Here is a 20,421-nt window from a genome sequence, read left to right as displayed (position 1 = left end):
TTCTTAGAAGATTCTCTTCCCTCAAGTTCTGTGACATTCTCGTTTTCCTTCCAACTCTGTGGACATTTTGTCCTAGTACCTTTTATTTCTGTTCCATCCTTTCAATGATGGTATTTCTAGGATTTCGTCCTTGGCCTCTCTCCTCTTCTTTAAAGTGCCTCTTTGTGAAACTTTCACCACTCCAATGGCTTCAAATAGCACCCATATACAGATAACTCACACATCTACATTTTTAACCCTTTTCTTGGGCCATAGACTCATAAATCCTTCTGCCTATAGATTTCTCCAGCAGATGTCTCAGAAGCACCTCAAAGACCCAACACACAAAGTTGCACTCATTTCCTTCCCCCACTATCCACTAAAAATCCACTATCCCAGCTTCTCAGTCCTCTTCTTTGTGAGTGGCACAATCATCTATCAAGTTATCCTGGCTTCCTGCTTTTTCCCCATCTTTTACTTTCATATCTGATCTATCCCCAAGCCCAGGTGGTTTGGCCTTCTTTATATTTAGTCAGTCCACTTCCTCCCCGCAGCCACTTCTAACTGGTGTTGATCGTCCTCCTACCGTCCATCCACTTTCCACACCGCGGCCGGAACAATCTTTCTACCATGCAAATCACGTCGGGTCATACTGCTGGTTAAAAACCTCTTTGCAAACCCTCACTATCTTCAAAATTCAGTCAAACTCCATAGCATAGCATTGAAGGCCCTTCATTATTGCCCTCTGCTCACCTCCCATCTCATCTGTTAGCTCTTCCTTCCTATCACAACTCTCCCTGGAGGCGAGAATCACACTGGAGGCGAGAATCACACTGCTAAACTGCCTGAGACTCCAACATGCTGTCGGGACTTTTATATGCTTTCTTCTCAGCCTCAAATACCTCTCCTTCCCCACCAGGTCTACCCCATCCCTCTGCCTTCACCCAATTACTGTCTAACAGGCTTTCAAGTCTCAGCCTAGACATTCCTTCCTCAAGGAAGCTTTCCCAGATCTCCTACACCCACCCACCCACAGACACACCACTGCCCACACCCCCGGTCTGGGCCAGAAGCCTCCTCCTATTTGCTTCTGAAACATCCTCGCTTACTTTGGGCTCAACACTGTCACTGTCTGTTTACTCATCAGTATCTCAGGAAGTTGTATACTTCATGAGGTTCACCACTCTAATGCCGTCACCCAGCCCAGTGCCCGGGCATTCAACACATTCATTCATTCATTAGTAATTAATTAATGAAAAATCCTTCTTTCTGAAGAGCTTTGGTTTCATAAGGAAACCAAGCATAATAACATCCAGACTTGCAAAGGCGGACACACAATGGGAACTTCTCTGTATTTTCCAAAAATTTTTTTGCTTTACAGAATAATTCTGAAAGTGCTTTTCTTTCAAAGTCCCCCGCATATTTGAAATCTGACTTGATTTACAGTTATCATTTAAAGAAAAACAGCCCTTGCATAAAACTGGATATTATTACACCTAATAATGAGGCATCTGTTTCCTTCTGTGGCTGTGCTCCCTCACCCTGCCTCCTCACATGGCTCCTGCCAGCCTTCTTTCTTTGATTCTTTTCTCTCCATTCCTTCCCTTGGAGTACTAGGGCCTTGCGTAATTATCCCATGCTAATGGCCGTCAAATACAACAGCAAATTTTCTCCCAAAGGACCAGATAGAAAATGTTTTTGGCTTTGCAGGCCATGGGTCTCTGGAGCGACTGCTTGACTTTGCCATTGTAGCACGAAAGCAGCCACAGAAATACCTAAATGAGTGATCCTGGCTGTGTTTCAACAAAACTTTATTACAGAAACAAGCAATGGACCCGACTTGGTCCTCAGGCTGTAGTTTGCCAACTGCCGAAATACATAACCTGAGCACAGACCCTTTTGAACCATGAACAACAGTTGCCCTGAGTGGGGAGCAACCTTGTCATGTTCAAGGAATAGCAAGGGGGTCAATGTAGAAAAGCTGCAGACAGACCGACTTCACTAATATCGCAGATCTACCACTTTCTCACTGTTTGACCTTGGGCCAGTAACTTAACCTCTCTGTGCTCAGTTTTCTCCTCTATAAAATGGGAATAAAAATAGCGTCTCATAATAGTTGTTAGACAATTTAAATGTGTTAATACATGTAATGACCATCGAACAACGCCTGCACTTATAAGCGCTCTATAAAAGGTTATAGGATAGTAAAGGGTCCCTCTGCCATGATCCCCACTAAAAGATAGATTGTAACAAGAATATTGGCAATAAAGAAGAACACGGTCATTCTCATAGTATTTGGGACACCTTGCTCTGGGTGACATTCTCTTGGACTCATTTCCAGTCAAAATCACAGCTCCCTCCTCCCCTGAGACTGTCTCTTTTGCCCTGCTCTGTGGATAGCCTGTAGTCAGTCCACCTCCCACCTCTAAATGCCTTAGGCCCACCTCCCAGCACCACGGGGGCTTATCTCACAAACTAGTGGTTTAAAGTACGTTTTGATTAGGTGGTCCATCGCATGCTGGTTATGTGGTTTTGGAAATACTAGTCCTGCAAAAAGATGCCTATTTTTGACAGTGGTGAAAAGATAATACATGGAGAAAGGACAGTCTTTTCAACAAATGGTGCTGGGTCGTGTGAACATCCACGTGCATATATAGGTATATTGTATACTTCACACCTTATCCAAAAATTAACTCCAAATGGATCGTAGAAAAAGTTCTGGAAATGGATAGTGGTGATGGTTGTGCAACATTGTGAATATAACTAATGCCATTGGATTGCACACTTAAAAGGGTTAAAATGATAAATTTTATGTTAGCATATTTTATTATGACAAAAAAGATAATGCATCATAGACCTAAATATAAAAGCTAAAATGGTAAAACTTCTAGCATAAAACAGGAGAAAAGCTACATGACCTTGGGTTAGGCAGAGAGTTTAGATATGACACAAAAACATGATCCAGAAAAGAAAAAAATTGATAAAATTTGACTTCATCAAAATTAAAAGTTGTACTCTGTGAAAGACATTGTTAAGAGTAAGAAGCTAAGCCATAGACTGAGAGAACATATTTGCAAATCACATTTCTAACAAAGGACTTATATCCAGAACACGTTAAGAACTCTCAAAACTCAGCAGGAAAATAAACAATCCAATTTTTAAATGGGCAGAAGATCTGAACAAACAACAAAGAAGATATAGGAATGGCCAATAAACATATGAAAGGATGCTCAACATCATTAGTCATTAGGGAAATTCAAATTAAAACCACCACGAAATACCACTACACACTTATTAGACTGGCAAAACCAAACCAAAACTGTCAATATCAAGGATTGGTGAGAATGTGAAGCACTGATGCTCTCATATATTCCTAGTGGGAATTCAGAATGGTACAGCTGCTTTGAATAACAACTTGGCACATTCCCAGAAATGCCTCTTCCCCACACCTTACTTGTCCAGAGCCCACGAATAACAGGGACTCCTAGATGTCTATTTTATTCTTTGGGTTACAGTACGATACCACTGTTTATTTTGCTGTTCAAGTTCCAACCCTGGCTGTGGGAGCTCATTCAGGTTGGCTCCTGGGCCTTTTCAACAGGCCCCCTCTTTTTTATTTTTGTTCTTGATCCCTTCCTTCTTTTCTGGCACCACAGGAATTAACCACCTTTCCAAGGAAAATGGAAACCTAGACCTGGGCACTGGCATGCTCATCACCACTGGGTTGTCACTGCTTCTGGTCCCTTTCAGTGGATAAAGCTAGGAAATATATGTATGTATAACAACCCATGCATAGCCCATATATAACCCATAACTCATATATATTTATTTCTATACCCATCTATCTGTGTATATATATTAAGCAAAACCCAAACCCATGCATCTACACGGAAAGCTCTGACTCCAATCCAGCGTCACTCTTTCTGAGCCCATGAATGCTCCCCAGCATGACCCTTATCAATTTCTGGTACTGCCCTTAGACCCAGGCAAGCAGTGTCGCTGCCCAGTGGCTACTTGGAGTGCCTTCCTCCAAATTTTCTAATTTGCCCTTGGTACCTGAGACCACAGAGCACCAGGCAGAGCACCCCAAACTTAGACCAGGGTCTACATACTCTCCGGTCACCATTTTTCTCCTTTAAGTACACTTTCTTATCCTCTGCACCAGCATGGGGTTGACCAGATATCCCAAGGGTCTCCAGGACTTGGGCCTACTGAGTCATCCTAGGAGTTGATCACTCTCTCTGGCTTGTTCAGTATTTCTTTCACAGAACCACATGAGATTGGACCACTAGAATGATGCTGTCATGCTGATTTAGGATGACTCAAATTGTTTATTTGAACAGGAGCTCTGCCAAAAGTATTTATTTGCCCAGGACCCTCACAACCTAGGAGTGGCCCTGTCAATTTCTATCTTGTTTTATACATGTGTTGAAAGGTCCAAGTCTTAACCATATCTGCATTCCCCTCCCCACGATGGTGCCTATCTTAGTGCCTTGAAGGTAATAGATGTTCCATAAATATTTTTCAGAATGAATGCCTGCAGGAATGAGTAATATCTCAGATTTACATATTTCTTTTGATCCAAGGTTCTAACTATGTTTTTCCTACACAAATTCCCAGATCTTCATCATTCTTCTGAGTGGCAAAGAGGGATTTTCATGTCCCCAAGCCCTCCAGTCACTGACCTGCCCGTTGATGTGCTGATAGTTTATCAAGAAGGAACAAACACGCCTCCAGGTTCTCTTGACAGTAAACTGCAAGTGAACTTCAACTCCAAGACACATGAAAACAGCCAAGGGTGGGAATGATGGTTGAGTGGCTTCAAGTTAGGCAGCCTGGTAGTTTGAACAATGCTTTGGCTGTAACAAATTGTAGTGATAGGACATATGTTTGTCGTGCTTTGCTTTTGATCTTCTGCTCCAGGGTTGAGGATACTCTCCCAAGGGGTAAAGAAAAAAGCAAGATGAACTGGGAAGAAGAAAACTGACCTCACCCATCACTGAAATATTTCGTACCTGAAGCACCTTGAGAGAAGAACATGGTGGCAGCTCAAAGCAGTCACCTGATTAAGGGGCTTGGGTTTGGTCCTGACTCAGAGGGAAATACAACTCCACCTAGAGGCCCCCGCACAGCACCTGCACACTCACAGCCAAGCCTGGGCTTGGCCCCAGCAGATATAAGAGAAAAGATGACTACCAGAGCCACCAGGAGGCTGGGAGGCTTGCTGTTGCCAGGTCCACCCACATGGATCACAATGACCGCATGAGGTCATGGAATGTTGAAGATGAAATTAAAGTGGGTCCTAAGTCATAAAGTTGCAGGTGGGTGGGCATCCTTTCAACAGGGCTCCCAGGAATAGAGCTGTACCCCTCTCCTTGATGATCCCGGGAAGTAGCTACCTCTCCCAGACAGAGTTGGGGTCAAATCCAGACATGTCCCACCAAAACCCACTCTCCCCAGGGCTTGCTGGGATGGAAGGTTAACTATAGCCCCCAGCCCCCAGGATCTGTCTAGGTGAGGGCAGGGTACGCAAAGTTTGAGACAGAGGTGAACCGACAGGTAGCTTCTTAGGGAAGCAGCAGAAAGGTGGCAAGAAGCTGGCAGCAGCCCCTGAGAGGGCCCCAGCACCATGGACAATGGCGACCCTCTTGAGCCTGAGACAAAAGGTGACAATGCATCCCATTTCTCACCACTCAGGCCCTTCTGGCTGCCTCAGTGTAATGCCTGGTGACCACATAGACCTGGAAGCGCCCTTCCCTCCTCTCCCGGGACCCTCTAGAATTGGGGTGATGTGTGACATTGACGACTTCGGGGTTTGCCAAACAGGGAGTGAGAGAGTTGGTTGCAACGCTGTGCTGGAACTGGCTCACACCAGCTCTGGCTGACTTTAACTTTCATTCTGTGAGCTGGCCCATGTCATGTTGGTAGTTGGAAATCAGCCATGTTAGGAATATTTACACCACCTGAATTGGCTAACATTACAAAGCAGGATTTTTTTTTTTTTCTGGAGAGCCAGTTAAACAGTTACCAACATTCCACTGGTTGGATGGAATTCTAAAATTGTTTATCTAATGAGGAAATTAAGAAATCATCCCTTTTTGAGGGCTACGTCTGATGGCTAAGCTGCTGTATGTCTTCTAAATGTCTGACCACTGCTACTTCCACCCCTTGTCACACAGACCTTGTCTTATAGGCTGGGAGATAAATGTTGGCGCTTGGGTCTATGGACAAGGGCTGAGAAGGACACAAACCTGCATGGAATCATTAGGAGCTCCACTATCTTAGAAACTGGGTGGTCAAAACTTGCGACCCATGCCGTGAACGCTCAGCCCACCCGAAGAGAGAAGGTCGGTTGAGTTTTGACAGGCCATCCAGGGGTGCAGCCTGGCTTCCTGAAACCACTGCATCCTGCTGACGTGGGAGGACTAGCCCTGGACTTTGTGTGGCTTTCAGGAGCCCAGGGCTGTTTCCAGATCAGTGGCCCAATGGCAGAAAAATCACATCTAGCAAGTGCAGGGGACTAGTGTGAGGGAAGCCCAGGACACTTGTATTTAATCATAGCAATTAGTTTCAATCCCAGGGAGATTTGCAAGCCCTTCCTTCTGCGTGGTCATAAATTTGGACTGGAAGGAAGAGAAGCTAGGTCAGGTCCTTAGGAATCAAGTTATCCCTCTCACTCTCTGGAACTGCTTCTGTTCCGCTTTATTTTACACTTGACCCAAGTCACCTGCCCTTCCCCTTGCCCTCCCAGCATCCTCTGTGCCTGCCAATGAGGAATTCTAGGCATTAGCACACGTCCTTCCCCTGAAAGAGTAAAGCAGACCCTGAACACCACCCGAGCTAATAAGAAGGAAAAGAAGGAGCAAGCAGGGCTTCCCTGGTGGCGCAGTGGTTGAGAGTCCGCCTGCCGATGCAGGGGACACGGGTTCGTGCCCCGGTCCGGGAAGATCCCACATGCCGCGGAGCGGCTGGGCCCGTGAGCCATGGCCGCCGAGCCTGCGCGTCCGGAGCCTGTGCTCCGCAACGGGAGAGGCTGCAACAGTGAGCGGCCCGCATCCAAGGCTGGCCCAACACAGGGGGTGGGACAGGAGCGAGGCCTCCAGAGAACACGAAGGGCGTTTAGCACAGACGATTCAGCCAGGAGGCAGCTCTGTGTCAGGGAAACAGGGCTCATAGAGGGAGACCCCCTGGCAGGGCTGAAGGAAGGCTGTAGCCCCTTGGCACCTTGAGCCACACGAGGCTGAGGGACAAAGGCTGCGGCCAGGACTCGGGTTGCAGATGAGAGAAACAGAGGCCCAGGGCAGCCAGTGGTGGGCTCCACCTGAAAGGCCAGCGGGTTTCGTTTCCAGAATCAAGGAGATGAGTTTTTCTTCCAGATGAGAGTGACACCGTGTTGGCACGGCAGAGCAGTGACGAAACACTCTACTGTGAGGCAGAAGCCCCCATGGCTGTCGAAAAAGAGAAACCAGCCCGGGAGAGCTCAGAAACAGACCTTGAGATCGAAGGTGAGCGAGCGGGGGCCTTTGGCGGGTGAGGGATGGCTTGCCTCCTTCCTCAGAAGCTGGAGAAATCGGTTTCCCAGTTGGCCAAGGCTCTGCCCGGTGGGATGTGCTGCAGAGGGAACAGGGCAGAAACACCTGTGCTCAGTTTTATGCCACGACCTCCCCGAGGCTGGCCCGGGGGCAGCAGTCTCTGCTGCCCCATGCTCGTGGCTGGACTCATGAGCAGAGGGGTCCCATCAGCTTGCTGAAAGCTGGAGCAATAAGTGAACAGGGGCTTCTGGTTTTCTGAACGTTTCCACATGGCATCTTACGTCACCTTTGCAATAGTCCCGGGAGGTAGGCATTATTACCTGCCCTTTACAGAGGGGGGAAACTGAGGTTTAGAAGGATTGTGTGAGTTGCCCAAGGCCACCGAGAGTTTGCCGATGTCTGCCGACCCCATGTTCCCCCCACCTTGTCGATCTACCTTCCCTATTCCATATTCCAGGGGCCCCTGGAGGATTTACGGCCCATCTTGCATCCTGGCGACGTTCCTCTACTCACATTAGAGCTCTTGTTTCCCCAGCTTGAGAGCCCCGTGTTTTCCTTCCCTGTGTTTGTTCCCTCCAACAAATCCAAGCGTGTCTGGGTATGGGGAGGGGTGCAAGCTGAGTTGGAGCAAAGACTCTGTTATTGCAAACAACACCTCCACCCTCTTCTCCTTTCCAGTTTCCCCAAGGAAGGAAGTGCCAAAAAGGGCACTTGGGAAGCAGGGCCAGAACAGTACTGGCTCCACCGATGGGCCGGCCCCCAACTTCCCGGACTGAGGCCAGCCGGCCCAGTGGCCCTTTCCCTCCTGTGTCCCGGCGCTAGGTGGTAGGCTGTGATCAGTGGCAGCAGAGATGCAGGGCAAGCTGCTCTGCTCGTCTCCATGGTCACCGCCCCCCCCCCCAGGGTCCACATACAACTTCATCCTCAACACAGAACTCCTCCCTGCCACCGCCCGGGGAGCCTGTTGTTGCCCTCCTAACTTCTTTTCCGCTTCGAGGCTGCTGGTGATATTGCTTGCGACACTGAATTTTACCTGGTTGGCAGGGTGGCAGATGGAAACACTGGATGTTTTGTCCCAGACTCCAGCTTCTAGCTCATTGCCCCTCCCCACTGCCCCTCCCGGCAAGTGATAACATTGTTGCAAGCTGCCTCTAAAACGTAACCTAGGGAATACAGCTAGAAGGCGTCCGCAGAATCAACCGGAGCAGAGTGAGTGCCAAGGACAAAGCTGGGGGTTACCTACTCTGCTTTAGCAAACAGGAGCCTCTAACGACTGAATCTGGCACCAACTATTCTGTGTCGGACGGACACCCAGGGCTCAGCTCCTCCAGCTTCTGGTGCCTCTATAGCTGGTGCTGAGATGCTGGGAATGGGGCAGGAAGGGCTTCCTGGGATGAACTGAGACATGAGCCAGGCAGGAATAGCAAGCTGGTGGTGAGGCTACGAAAGAGGGGAAGTTGCTCGGCCACCACGTGCTGCTCTTCCTATACAACAGGCGATTTTGCACCCCAGGGGACACTTGGCAAACTGGGGGTGGGGTGAGGGGTGGGGGGATGTTACTAGAATCTCATGGGCAGAGGCTAAGAATCCTGCCAAATATCTTACACTGCACGGAACAGCCCCTCACAGCAGAGAATCATCCAACTCAAAATGTCCTTAGTGCCGAGGCTGAAAAATCCTGGTCTGCAACCACCGGGAAAAGAAGCCCAGTTTGTAGCTGCGCCTGCAAAATCAACTTCCTTGCAAAGACCTTGTCCTTTCACCAACAAAGCTTCCATTGTCCGTCTTAGAAATGTCTGGGGTGGGTTGGCCAAAGACTCTGAGATCTGAAGGAAAAAAACAGATGCCGGCTTAGATCCCCGCTGACCATGGAAAGCCCTGTGTCAACAGAGCTTGCTTCATGAGGACAGGGCTGTGGGGCATCCAGAACCCAGGGAGGCCCTCTGCCCACCGACCACGAGTCAGGATGGTCTAAAGCCCAAGGAACAAAAGCCCCCAAGAGGTTAGAATGGAGAAGAGCAGCCCCCATTCTGTTCGCTGGTTCAAGTACTTATCAGCTGTGTGTGATTTGGGGCTAGCTCTGTTCATCGGTAAAGTAGGAATGACAGTCCTTTTTGCGAGGAAAAATGACATGCAAGTCTTTGAAAGAAGCAAACCCACTCAAATGCAAGTTTGTTTCTGACGGATTTGGGGGTCTCTCCATCTTGCACTGCTCTGCCACCTTCAGAAGCCCACTGTGTCCTACTTGGGCTTTTTCTAGTTGGTACTTCTCTTCATCTTTAGTGAAACTGTTTGTGGCTCACATTTTTACAGTGGTAGTGAAACTAAAACTGCAATGGAGACTCCCTCAGCCATCACCAATCACCAGCTTTTTGTCTGGTTGGCCTTTCAAAGCTGTCCTGAGGTGGGCAAGGATGCGCTCACACACCCTTGTGCTCAGTCACTAGATGCAGTCAACCTGGGAAGGTGGGGACGGAGCATATTGTTTCTCCTAGATAGCGTGGAGCCTAAAACCAGGGGCCTTCTCTCTTACCCAAAGGGAGATGTCCACATGGGGCTTTCTGGATTTAGGGTCTCCCACCACTGGCTGACTTTCCAGTTGGAGCTGGAACATACACCCATAGGGACAGAGCCTCAGACAAGAGGGGACACCAGTCAGAATCGAATGTGGTCTGGGTTAACAGGGAGATAAGGCAAAGGTAGAAGAGAAACTCTGCTTCATCCACTTGCATCTTTTTCTGCAGATACGGAGAAATTTTTCACCACCAGACAAAAGGAGCTGTACCTGGAGGCCTGCAGACTTGTGGGCGTAGTGCCCGTCTCCTACTTCATCCGGAACATGGAGGAGTCCTATGTGAACCTCAACCACCGTGGGCTGGGCCCCAGGGGTACCAAGGCTATTGCTATAGCCCTGGTGGTGAGCATACCAGTGCGGGCACGTGAAGGCTGGCAGAAGTGGGGACTTGACAGGGTGGTAGGCCCAGGAGTCAGAGAGCCCCACCTTGGGACCCTGCATTGCAACCTCTATGCCCACCTTGCCCTAGACTCTGCATGACTACCAGTTGCTTTCCCCAACAGGCATGGATGCCCATTAGCTCCTGGGAAGGAGGCTGCTAGAGACCTGGGCCTTGGAAGTCTATGCTGTTTCCTATCCAGAAAGCAAAGGCACCAGCCTGTGGGCCCTGGAGAAGCAACTGGTCCGGGCTTGGGCCCAAACGCTAATGTGAGAACACAATGCAAAATGTCAACCAGATCTCAATTCCAAAGCTCACCTTTGCCATAAATGAGTTCACGACTGAGCCATTCCATTTGATGTCTGCCTTTTGCAGTATGTTAGGTAAATCTTCAAGACCACACTGTAGAGTGGATCATGTTTTCCCACAGGAAGAATGTTCTCTCCGGCTTGGCTTGAATGATAAGACTTGTCCTTGAACTCATCATAGCTTTCTATAATTATAATTGATTATATACAAAACTGACTCCATCCCAGGAAAACAGAAAATGTAACAGGTGTATGTCAGCACAACACTGTTCACTTAGGACAGTAAAGAAAAATTTCGATTTTTAAAAAAAGCACCCATTTTTGGAACCATAACTGCATTTGCACTTAGCGCAGGCCCATTAAGAAGTCACATGACGTGAGATTGTGCTGCTCTCTGGGGAGGGGGAGGGAAGGGAGGGAAGGGCAGAGAAAGAACAAAGCCATCTTGAAATTTATGGAGCGTTGAAAGACTGATTAATGAAGTGTTAGGAATTCACCATTACCTCATGAGCTTCATGGAAATAATAATAAAATCCACTCAGAACTTGGGCCACTTGTCTCTCAGTAACAGCAGTTTCTGTTTAAGGGGAGTTTTTCTTCTCTGATTCTTTGTATCATCCATTTGACAATCATTGTGGCATTCCAATGGACTGAACTTTTATTTATCTTTGGTACTGTTTAACTTCTCACATGTTGTGTTTCCCTGGCTTAGAGGAAGAGTATTCCGATAGGAGGGATCATTTTCATACTTCTTTGGGTCTGTCCCTCCTCCACCTATCTCCATGCCGTTGGACTTGGTGGGCTATGAGCCCCTCGAGAGGAGGAATGGTCTCTGTTCATCCCTGTTTCCTCGGCAGTTAGCACAGAGGGTGACAGATACTCACTCGTGTGAAATGAATGTGAATGGATTTGGTGATCAGGCCACCTGCTACACCACATACTGTGCTGGTCCCCGGGATGACTCTGAAAGTGGTCCTTCAGCCCCCATTTCTGCTAAATGACACCTAGACTGGGGGCCCCCCTGAGCCATCTCGCTTGCCTTTGAGCACGACTGAATTTTCCCACCCCTGCAAGAGAGCGGAGGCCCGAAGACACTTCATGAAGGCCCTGGGGGGCCATTCTGCCTTGCAGTAATTCACACTATCACACTTTCCCTTTGCCTGAAACGAGAGCTACTTCTCTCACTGCTTTGTGTGCTCTGAAAACCGCTCAAATTCAAAGACATGTCTGTTCTCTGTGCCTTTCTGCACGGGGAACGGTGGGGAAGGGAAGGACAAAAGTTCTGGTTAGAGCTAACCCCAGTCCCTCATGCTGCAATGCCAGTCATTTCCACCTGTCTTGCTCCCTGTGGGAATGCAGACTAACTTGGATGTAGATATTTATTTAAGATTTAAGTTCCAGCTCCTTCTAAACAGCCTTGAGGCAACATCCTGACTATCAGAGAGTACCAGACAACCCTTAAGCCTGAACTAGAAGAAAGGCCTCTGAAGGAATCAGGCACAGTAAAGGCGTTATGCTTAAATACGCTTCTTAAATAGCACATTCTCCTTAAACCTAGAGTAGGTCACAGGCCTCTCTCCTTAAAGCTAAACAGTTAAAATCTGTTCAGCTCACCCTTGTGCCTCATCTTTTTCAGGACTTTATTTTAATGTCCCTTTTCTAAATCCCCCTTGGTACCCCTTTTGGGGAGGGAGGTGCCCAGAATAAGCATGTCATCCTAGCAAAACTCACTGGGATGGCTTGTCCCCTGCGCTATTCTCCTGTTCCTAGCCACTCCTCCAGAATCGCTAGCCTGCCTCTCTGTACCCTCTGACGTGGCTGGGATATTCGAGAGGGGTGATGGGCTCTGGGCAAGGGCAGGGAACTGACTAGGTCACCAACCACCTCTGTCTCTCTCCCCCTCCCCTTGTGGTGGCTGAAGTCCAACACGTCTGTTCTCACGCTGGAGCTGGCAGACAATAGTATCACGGAGGAGGGCATCTTGAGCCTGGTGGAGATGCTACAGGAGAACTACTACCTGCAGGAGATGGTACTGTGCCCTGTTCTACCAGTTCCTACAACCATGCTTAGAGTCTCAGAACCCACTTCAGAGAAGCCAGCGTCCCCTGCCCGAGGCCAGGCCAGCCTCCAGGCTTTCTGCAATCAGTCTGGGGCCTCCCCTCCCCTGGAAGCAACTTCTCAGAGGAGGTTCCACACATAAGAGCCTGGCCAGGGGCACTGTGTTCCCTGTGGCCGTAGGAAACCCTGAGAAACCATTTCCATCTGGATCTCATAAGCCCCTAAATGAACAAACTTACTTTAGAGTTGCCTTAATGTAAACTTTCTTAAAGAAAATAAAGCCATGAAATAATTCCATAAAATACAGTGTTGCCTGGAGACAGATGTTGATGATGGCTGCACAGCAATGTGAACGTACTTCAGCCCATTGAATTGTACACTTAAAAATTGTTAGGATGGTAAATGTTGCGTTACGTCTATTTTACCACAATTTTAAAAATTAAAAAAAGAAGGGGAAAGACAATTAAGATGCTAATGGCTGGCTTATGTAAAGTCCCTCCCACTCACCTGAAAGGACCATGTCCGTTTATACCCCTACGACTTCTGAGCACAGTGATTCATGCTCGTGAACCAATGAAGGGAATTACAATGATTGCTTACTCTAAATTCATTTTTCAATTGTTTCATGCCAAACCCTCCAAATAAAGTTGTCTTAGGTTTCAAAAAAAATAATAATACAATGTGCTTATCTGAAATACCAGGGCTAAATTGGGGAGGTGGGGAGTCACTGAGGTCAACGTCAGAGAACTGAGATCAGCCTGAGAGCTTCACGGTGAAGCATCAGAAAAGCCAGGGGTTCCTCTCCTCCTCCTCTTCCCCTTTGCACCACTCTAACCCTTCCCATCCTTTCACCCCAGCCCTGCTCTCCCCACCCCACCCCTACTCCCTCAGGGTAGGCCTCAAGTAAGCCCCCACCCCCATCATTTGTTAATGAGGGCCCTTTGGTGGGATTGTCACATACTTAAGTGTTCTCTTGCCTTTTAGAATATTTCCGACAATGATCTTGGTTTGGAGGGGGCCAGAATCCTCTGTGAGTTCCTCCAGAATAACACCTCTTCGCTCTTTAGTCTTCAGCTTTCAGGTGAGCCTATGAAGGAGGGTGGGGAGGACACTGGGAATGTAACGGAGAGAAGGGTCAGAGCAGAGAGATCCAGGGTCTAACTGAGCCAGACCAGGTCCTGCTGATGTCAGAGACCAGAACACAGTGTCTACACCCTGCTAGATTCTTCCAACCATTCTCGTCCCCTCTCCACAACCACACTGGCTTCACGGCTGTCCTGGACAAGAGACTTCTGATTCACTTTGCAATATTCCCACCTCTGCTGGAAAGTCTCTACCCCAGATACCTGCATAGCTCCCACTCCCCCTTCATTCCTGCCTCCGCTCACAGGTCATCTCCTTAAGGGGACTTCTCTGACCTATCAAAGCAGCACCTCCCCGTCACCATCACTCTCTAACCTGTTTCTCTTCCTGGTTTTCCTAACAGCACTTATTACTACCTGACCCTCTGTAGTATAACTAATTTTTAATTAGTTTATTATCAGTCTCGCTCACAGAAAAAAAAGTCACTTGAGAACTCTATTACCCACAGACCTGCCCTCACTCAGGTTTATGGTTTGCATTTGTACTATCTTCAGGGTGCTGGAATCCCTATGGCAGGAAATGAACATGCAAAGTGGTCCTATGTTGTTAATACCTTGGGGCACCCAACAGAAACAAACATAAACCTCTGACAGGCTCCAGGCTGTTGGGGATTCCCACAGATAAAGCTCCGCTAAAGATGGGCTCACAGTCCAAAACTGCAAAACAAGGAAACACCATGAGAGCTGTCAGACCCACCAAGTAATAGCATGGGACCCTCGAGAACTTCAGGAAATAACGTTATCCTATATAGACTGTAAATTGAGTGACCATAAAATTTATCCATCAAACTGCACAAGAGCACTATCAATTAACTGAAACTTCTAATAAATAGATATCTTGCACCCAACTCTAAATCAAGTTTGATATGATTAAGAACATAAAACATACAAGAACAAATCACTATTTTTTAATAGATCCCCCCAAAATAAAACTTCTACAAATGAAAAATATATAATTATTGAAATTAGAGACTCAATGGATAAATTCAACAGCAAATTAGATACAGTGAATAAAATTAGTGACCTGGAAAATAGATAAAAGGATACTTTATCTATCTTTGCAGTATAGAAAGTTAAAGATATAGAGAATATAAAAGATAAAAATATAAAGGAATGAATAGACTCAATATAGCTAATAGGCGGTCCAGAAGAAGCGGACAACAATATATGAGCAAATAATAGCTGACGTGTTTCCTGAACTGATGAATTCTCAGATACAGGAATCCTGGTGAGTCCTAAGTACAGTAAAGGAAAAAGAAATCCACACCTGAGTATATCATAGTAAAAGCACCTAAGATAAAAAGATCTTAAAAGTATCCAGAGAGAAAATACAGAAACAGAGGTTATGTATTTTTTAATATGAATTTTACTACATATTATTCTCCAATTTTCCTTTTTTTCCCCTCTAAATATATCTTGGATTTCTTTCTATGGCAGAAATGATAGATTTATCTCATTGTTTTGAACTCCTGGGTAGTTTTTCATGGTATGATTATAGCATAATTTATCTAATATCCCCCTTTTTGAAGGGGAGTGCATTTAGGTCATTTCTAGTTTTTCAATCTTCCAGATAATTTTTAAAGTATTTTCTTATCCATGCATCTTTTGAGCACATGTTCTAGTATTTCTACAGACACCCCAGAGCAGAATTATTCAATATAAGGTACACCCGTTTTAGTGAAGTTAAAAATTAATTTCCAAATTTCCCTTAAGAAGACTATACCAGGTTGTAATTCCACCAATGGAATGTCTGTTTCCCCTATATCTCCACCAGAAGGGTTATTACCAAGCTGTTTGTGAACCAGAAGGTTAAGTGTGTTGAAGTCACAGTACTTGGGTTCAGATCCCAGCTTTGACACTAGGCAATTTATTTAACCCTTCTGTGACTCACTTTTCTCATTTATAAACTAGGGACAATTATATTACCTATCTCAGGCGGTGATTGTGAGGATGACGTTAATTAAAATCTGAATCACCTAGAACAGTACATAGGATGCAAGTATTCAATAACTGTTCACCACTATTATTATCTTTATTACAGTCTCACATTACTATTGAAATAGAACATCTTTTCAGATGCTTATTTTCATTTTAATTTCTTCTTCTAAGAAATGGCCAATTGTTATATGGGGTTGTTTGTATTCTTAAGTGTTAGGCACTCTTTATATACTACAGATACTCATACTTGAATGTTACATATGGCTTTCTTCATGGTGTTTTCTTACATGAAAGTTTGTATACTTACTGTTGTCAAGTTCATAAGTCTTTTCTTTTATGGATTTAATTTCTGTAGTCTTGCTTAAAAAACGGTTTCCTACTTCAGATTTAAAAATATTTTTCTTTACTTTCTTCAAATATTTTTGTAATTTTGTTTTTTTCCACGTAGACCTTCAATATACCTAGAACTTATTTTTGTTCATGGCATTAGGTAGGAGTCAAACATTCTATTTCCAAAACTCACAGCCAGGTGCCCCAGCATCATTAGTTGAATAATCTACCATTAACTAATTTGAATGTCATCATCTATTAAATTCCCATATAAATATAAGTTCCTTTCTAGAGTCTCTATCCCACCTCATTAATCTATTTCTATGCCAACACTGTACTATTTTAGTATGCTTAGAATGTTAAAATTATAATATGCTATATAATATAATAATTAGTTGTAATTAAAATGATATATCAAGTATGTAATATTCAATATATTAGTTTTATAATTATATGATACACTATAATATATTTTATGTTTGAGTGGACAAAGTCTGACCTTTTTCAAAGTAATCTTGGCTATTCTTGTGTGGTTTCTCCTCCAGTTGAATTTTAGAATCATTTTGTCAAGTTCCATTAAAAAGAAAACTTACTGGGATTTTGGTTGGGGTTATATTTAATATTCTAGGTAAATTCAGGAAAGAATTGACATATTTAAAGTATTGGATATCTTCATTTAAGAACATGCTTTCTTCAGGTCTTTTTTATGTTCTTCAATAAATTTTATAGTTTTACTTCATTATAAGTCATGCATATTTCATATTAGCTTTATGTTTAGGTCTTTTATCATTTTATTCTTATGAGAATAGAATGTTTTTCTATCACGTTTTCTAATTATCAATACTTATTATTGGTATGTTTGAGAGCTATTAATTTTTGTACACTGAGCCTATTACCAGTCACTTGATTGAATTATCTTACTAGTTCTAAGATTTTGTTAATTTTCTTGGATTATTTAGGTAGGTGACCGTGTCTGCAAACGATGGAAGTTTTTGTCTCTTCTTTCCAATATTTATAGCTCCTAGAGAGGTTTCTGATTGTATTGGCTAAGACCTCTAATATAATATTAATACAGAAAGCTCTTTGCAAAACTACAAATTTCCCAGCCCTATCCCAGGCTGCTGAATCAGAACCTTTAGGGAGAGGGATCTAAGAATCTGTGTTTTATCCAGCTTCCCAAATGATTTCTTACAGCCAATGCACTGTTGGTAACCAATGGTATAAACACAACAATGTGAATAATAGATTGCCTAATTTTATACATTGACTAGATTATTATCTCATTTTATTGCACTGGTACCAGAAACAGCCAAAGAAGTACTTGTGTTTCAGTGGGTTCATTCATTTTTTCATTCATTCAGTAAGGATTTACTGAGCACCTGTTATGTGCCAAGCACTTTTTAGGTGCTAGAGGCATAGAGCTTATTAAGGTTTCAAAGGAGAAATTTGGGTGTAAGGGTTTGTGTCATTTATTCTCTGGAAATCACCAATGTTTTAGATCGCTTAGCAATCTAGGGCTGGGGTAAGATAAGGGAGGCACTCACCTCAGCCGCAAAACTTAAGGGGCAACAAAAAAACTCAGTAACCAAGTAAATCATAATGCAACATTTTTGAAAGTGAAGATTAATGCAAAAACAAATCCATAATGAAAAAAAAATCAGCACTTTAAATAAAAAACAGGATCCAACAGGGACAGATCGGGGTGAGGCGAGTGAGGCCTGGCCATGCAAGCACAGGGTCAGATCCTGCTTTTATTTAAAATTTGGTTCATCATAGATGTTTTTGCATTGATTTGGATTTTAAAATATTAAGATATTACCCATCGTGATTACTGAGATTTTCAAGTGCCTCATTCATCCCTCTAGTCCCAATCCTGCTGCTCAGACTTGGATTAGCGTTTTTATAATGTTACACATTTTAGGCGTTAGGCTAGGGGTGGATGCTGTCAATGCACAGGGTATGGTGTACCAACCCCTGGAACTCCCTGGACAGTCATGGCAGAGAGAGAAGGGGAGGACTGTTAAAGAGATGGTAACTGGTTGCCTTTTTTCCCCTGTGTTCGCCTATGCCCAAACATTTGCTTTAAGTACTTGCCACCTTTTCTACGTCTGATTGTTCCAAAGGCAAGAGACTAGCAGGGCTAGGATACGGAGAGTAAGGGAGCCTTAGTCTGGAGAACATTGCTAATGCCCCCCTTCACTACAGGAAATAACTTCAAGGAAGAAGCCGCAGAGCTGTTTTGCCAAGCCCTATCGGTAAGAAGCAAGAGACGGGTGCAGCCAGCCATGTGAGAGATGCCCCGGGAGATGGGTGGCTCTGAGCACAGGGAGGTGAGGCTACTTGCCTGATTTAGGGAGCTGGAGAGTGTTTAGACTCCGTCAATCCTATCAAAAACCTCAGCAAGTGGTAGGACTGTTTGGATGGTGCTAAATTCTCGCAGCAGTCATCAACAGTTCAGCAGGAAATGAACAAGAAATTGTCCTCAGTCTAAGAACACTAGTCTTCTTAATTTTTGGCATATGGGGGCCCACACTGTTCTAAGAGAGGTATTTGCAGTCACAAAGAAGACAAAAATTACCTCTCTCTGCACTGTTTCTTTCTCTAGACCAATTACAGAATTAAGTCGCTGGATCTCAGTCACAACCAGTTCTCTGATAAGGCAGGAGAGTACCTGGGGCAGATGCTGGGTGAGTCTTCCGTGGAGGGAGGAACCAGCAAAGGAGAGGGACATGGGGTATGATAGCTTGTCAGAGCTGCAGCTCCGGTTTCTTATTGTTATTGAACGTTCTGATTAGAAAAAGTGATGTAAACCACACCCGAAGTACACTTTGAATGGAGCAGACACCTGAATGTGGGAAGTAAACTTTAAAATGATTAGAAGAACGTAGAGAGAAGTAACTTGCTGACTTCAGGGAGACTACGGATTATTAAACAGAAATGGGCAGAAACTGTAACAGAATAGTGGCAGAAACTGTAACAGAAACGATTCATATATTTGACAACGGTAAGTTTAAAACCTGCTTGTGATAAAAGACATTGTGGGGCAATGATAGAAAACAAGCAATAGTTAAGGAGTAGAAATGTGCAGAATTTGTATCATATAGAAGATTACTCTCCAGAATATTGATAAAAGCTCCTATAGCTCCATTAGGCAGTGATAAAGACTCCCAATGAAACAATGGTCAAAGCATATGGACGGTGACAATAGAAAGCCAAGTGCCCATGTTTAGAAACACGGAAAATAAAACAACAAAAAGATCTCCCTTGTCATCTAGCAGAGCTGTAAAAATTTCCCGTCAGAGAACATCAAGGGCTAATACAAGCAAGAAATAGGAACACTCACAGGTCTGCTAGGTAAAGGCGCTTTGGAGAACAATTTGACAGTGTTTACTAACGTCAAAAATGTGTATATTTTCTATGACACAGTTTCCCCTCTATACGTGTCTCAGAGATGCTCTCACACATACACAGCGAGAGATGTCTGGGGAGGTTTCACTGCAAAAGTGTTATAAAAGAAAGAAACCTAAATGCTCATTCCTGGGGGGAATGAGTAGAAAAGGAAAGGACTCCTAGCAGTAGGGATGGGACGCTAATCTAGATGGAGTGGTGAGGGAAGCCCCACAGGGAGGGTGGCTCTTTGTTGAAACCTGAATATCAAAGAAGAAAGAGCCGTGCTAGGGTCTGGACACACAGGGCTCCAGGCAGAAAGAATGGAGCACGTCCTATTTGAGGAACTGGGGGGCCAGTGTGGCTGGAGCAGAGGGGACAGGGGAGGAGGATGGAAGGAGAAGAGGTTGTTGCCTGCAGCCCCTGACGTCGGGCCGCGGGAGCCATGGAACACAAGGAGCCTGGGATCCACGCGGCGCACGACGAGGAGTCGTGGAGGATGTGAGCGTGGGGCGAAACGGTACGGCGTGCAGGGGCAGATGTGCTGTGTGAAGCCCGCAGCTGACGAGGACAGGAATGGAAGAGGGAGGCTGGTCAGGAGGCTGGTGTGGGGGTCCAGGCTAAACAGGACAACAGCGTGAGCTCAGGGAGGAGGTAGTGCCTGGGCAGTGGATGGATTCAGAATATACTTTGCAAGTAAAGCCGAAAGGACTTGCTGATGTGAAGAAGGAGGGAAGGGAGAGATAGCCTCACGACTCTTGTTTCAGTCACTGGTTAGAGGCAGGTGTCATTT

General features: G+C 45.3%; 1 protein-coding gene across 1 annotated transcript in view; it reads left to right on the top strand.

Moving 5' to 3' along the window:
* Positions 1 to 20,421, top strand: part of LRRC74A (leucine rich repeat containing 74A) — a gene marked incomplete at both ends in the record, with an annotated part of 90,750 nt that overhangs the window by 9,914 nt on the left and 60,415 nt on the right. Inside the window, 8 exon segments of the mRNA XM_079913559.1 lie at positions 5,543 to 5,590; positions 5,594 to 5,645; positions 7,356 to 7,484; positions 10,256 to 10,428; positions 12,695 to 12,802; positions 13,816 to 13,912; positions 18,447 to 18,496; positions 18,847 to 18,928. Coding sequence (XP_079769685.1) covers positions 5,543 to 5,590; positions 5,594 to 5,645; positions 7,356 to 7,484; positions 10,256 to 10,428; positions 12,695 to 12,802; positions 13,816 to 13,912; positions 18,447 to 18,496; positions 18,847 to 18,928 — 739 coding nt within the window.

Source organism: Stenella coeruleoalba, assembly GCF_951394435.1.
Source record: "Stenella coeruleoalba genome assembly, chromosome: 2".
Classification (NCBI taxonomy): Eukaryota; Metazoa; Chordata; class Mammalia; order Artiodactyla; family Delphinidae; genus Stenella; species Stenella coeruleoalba.
This window is presented reverse-complemented; position numbering and strand designations above follow the sequence as displayed.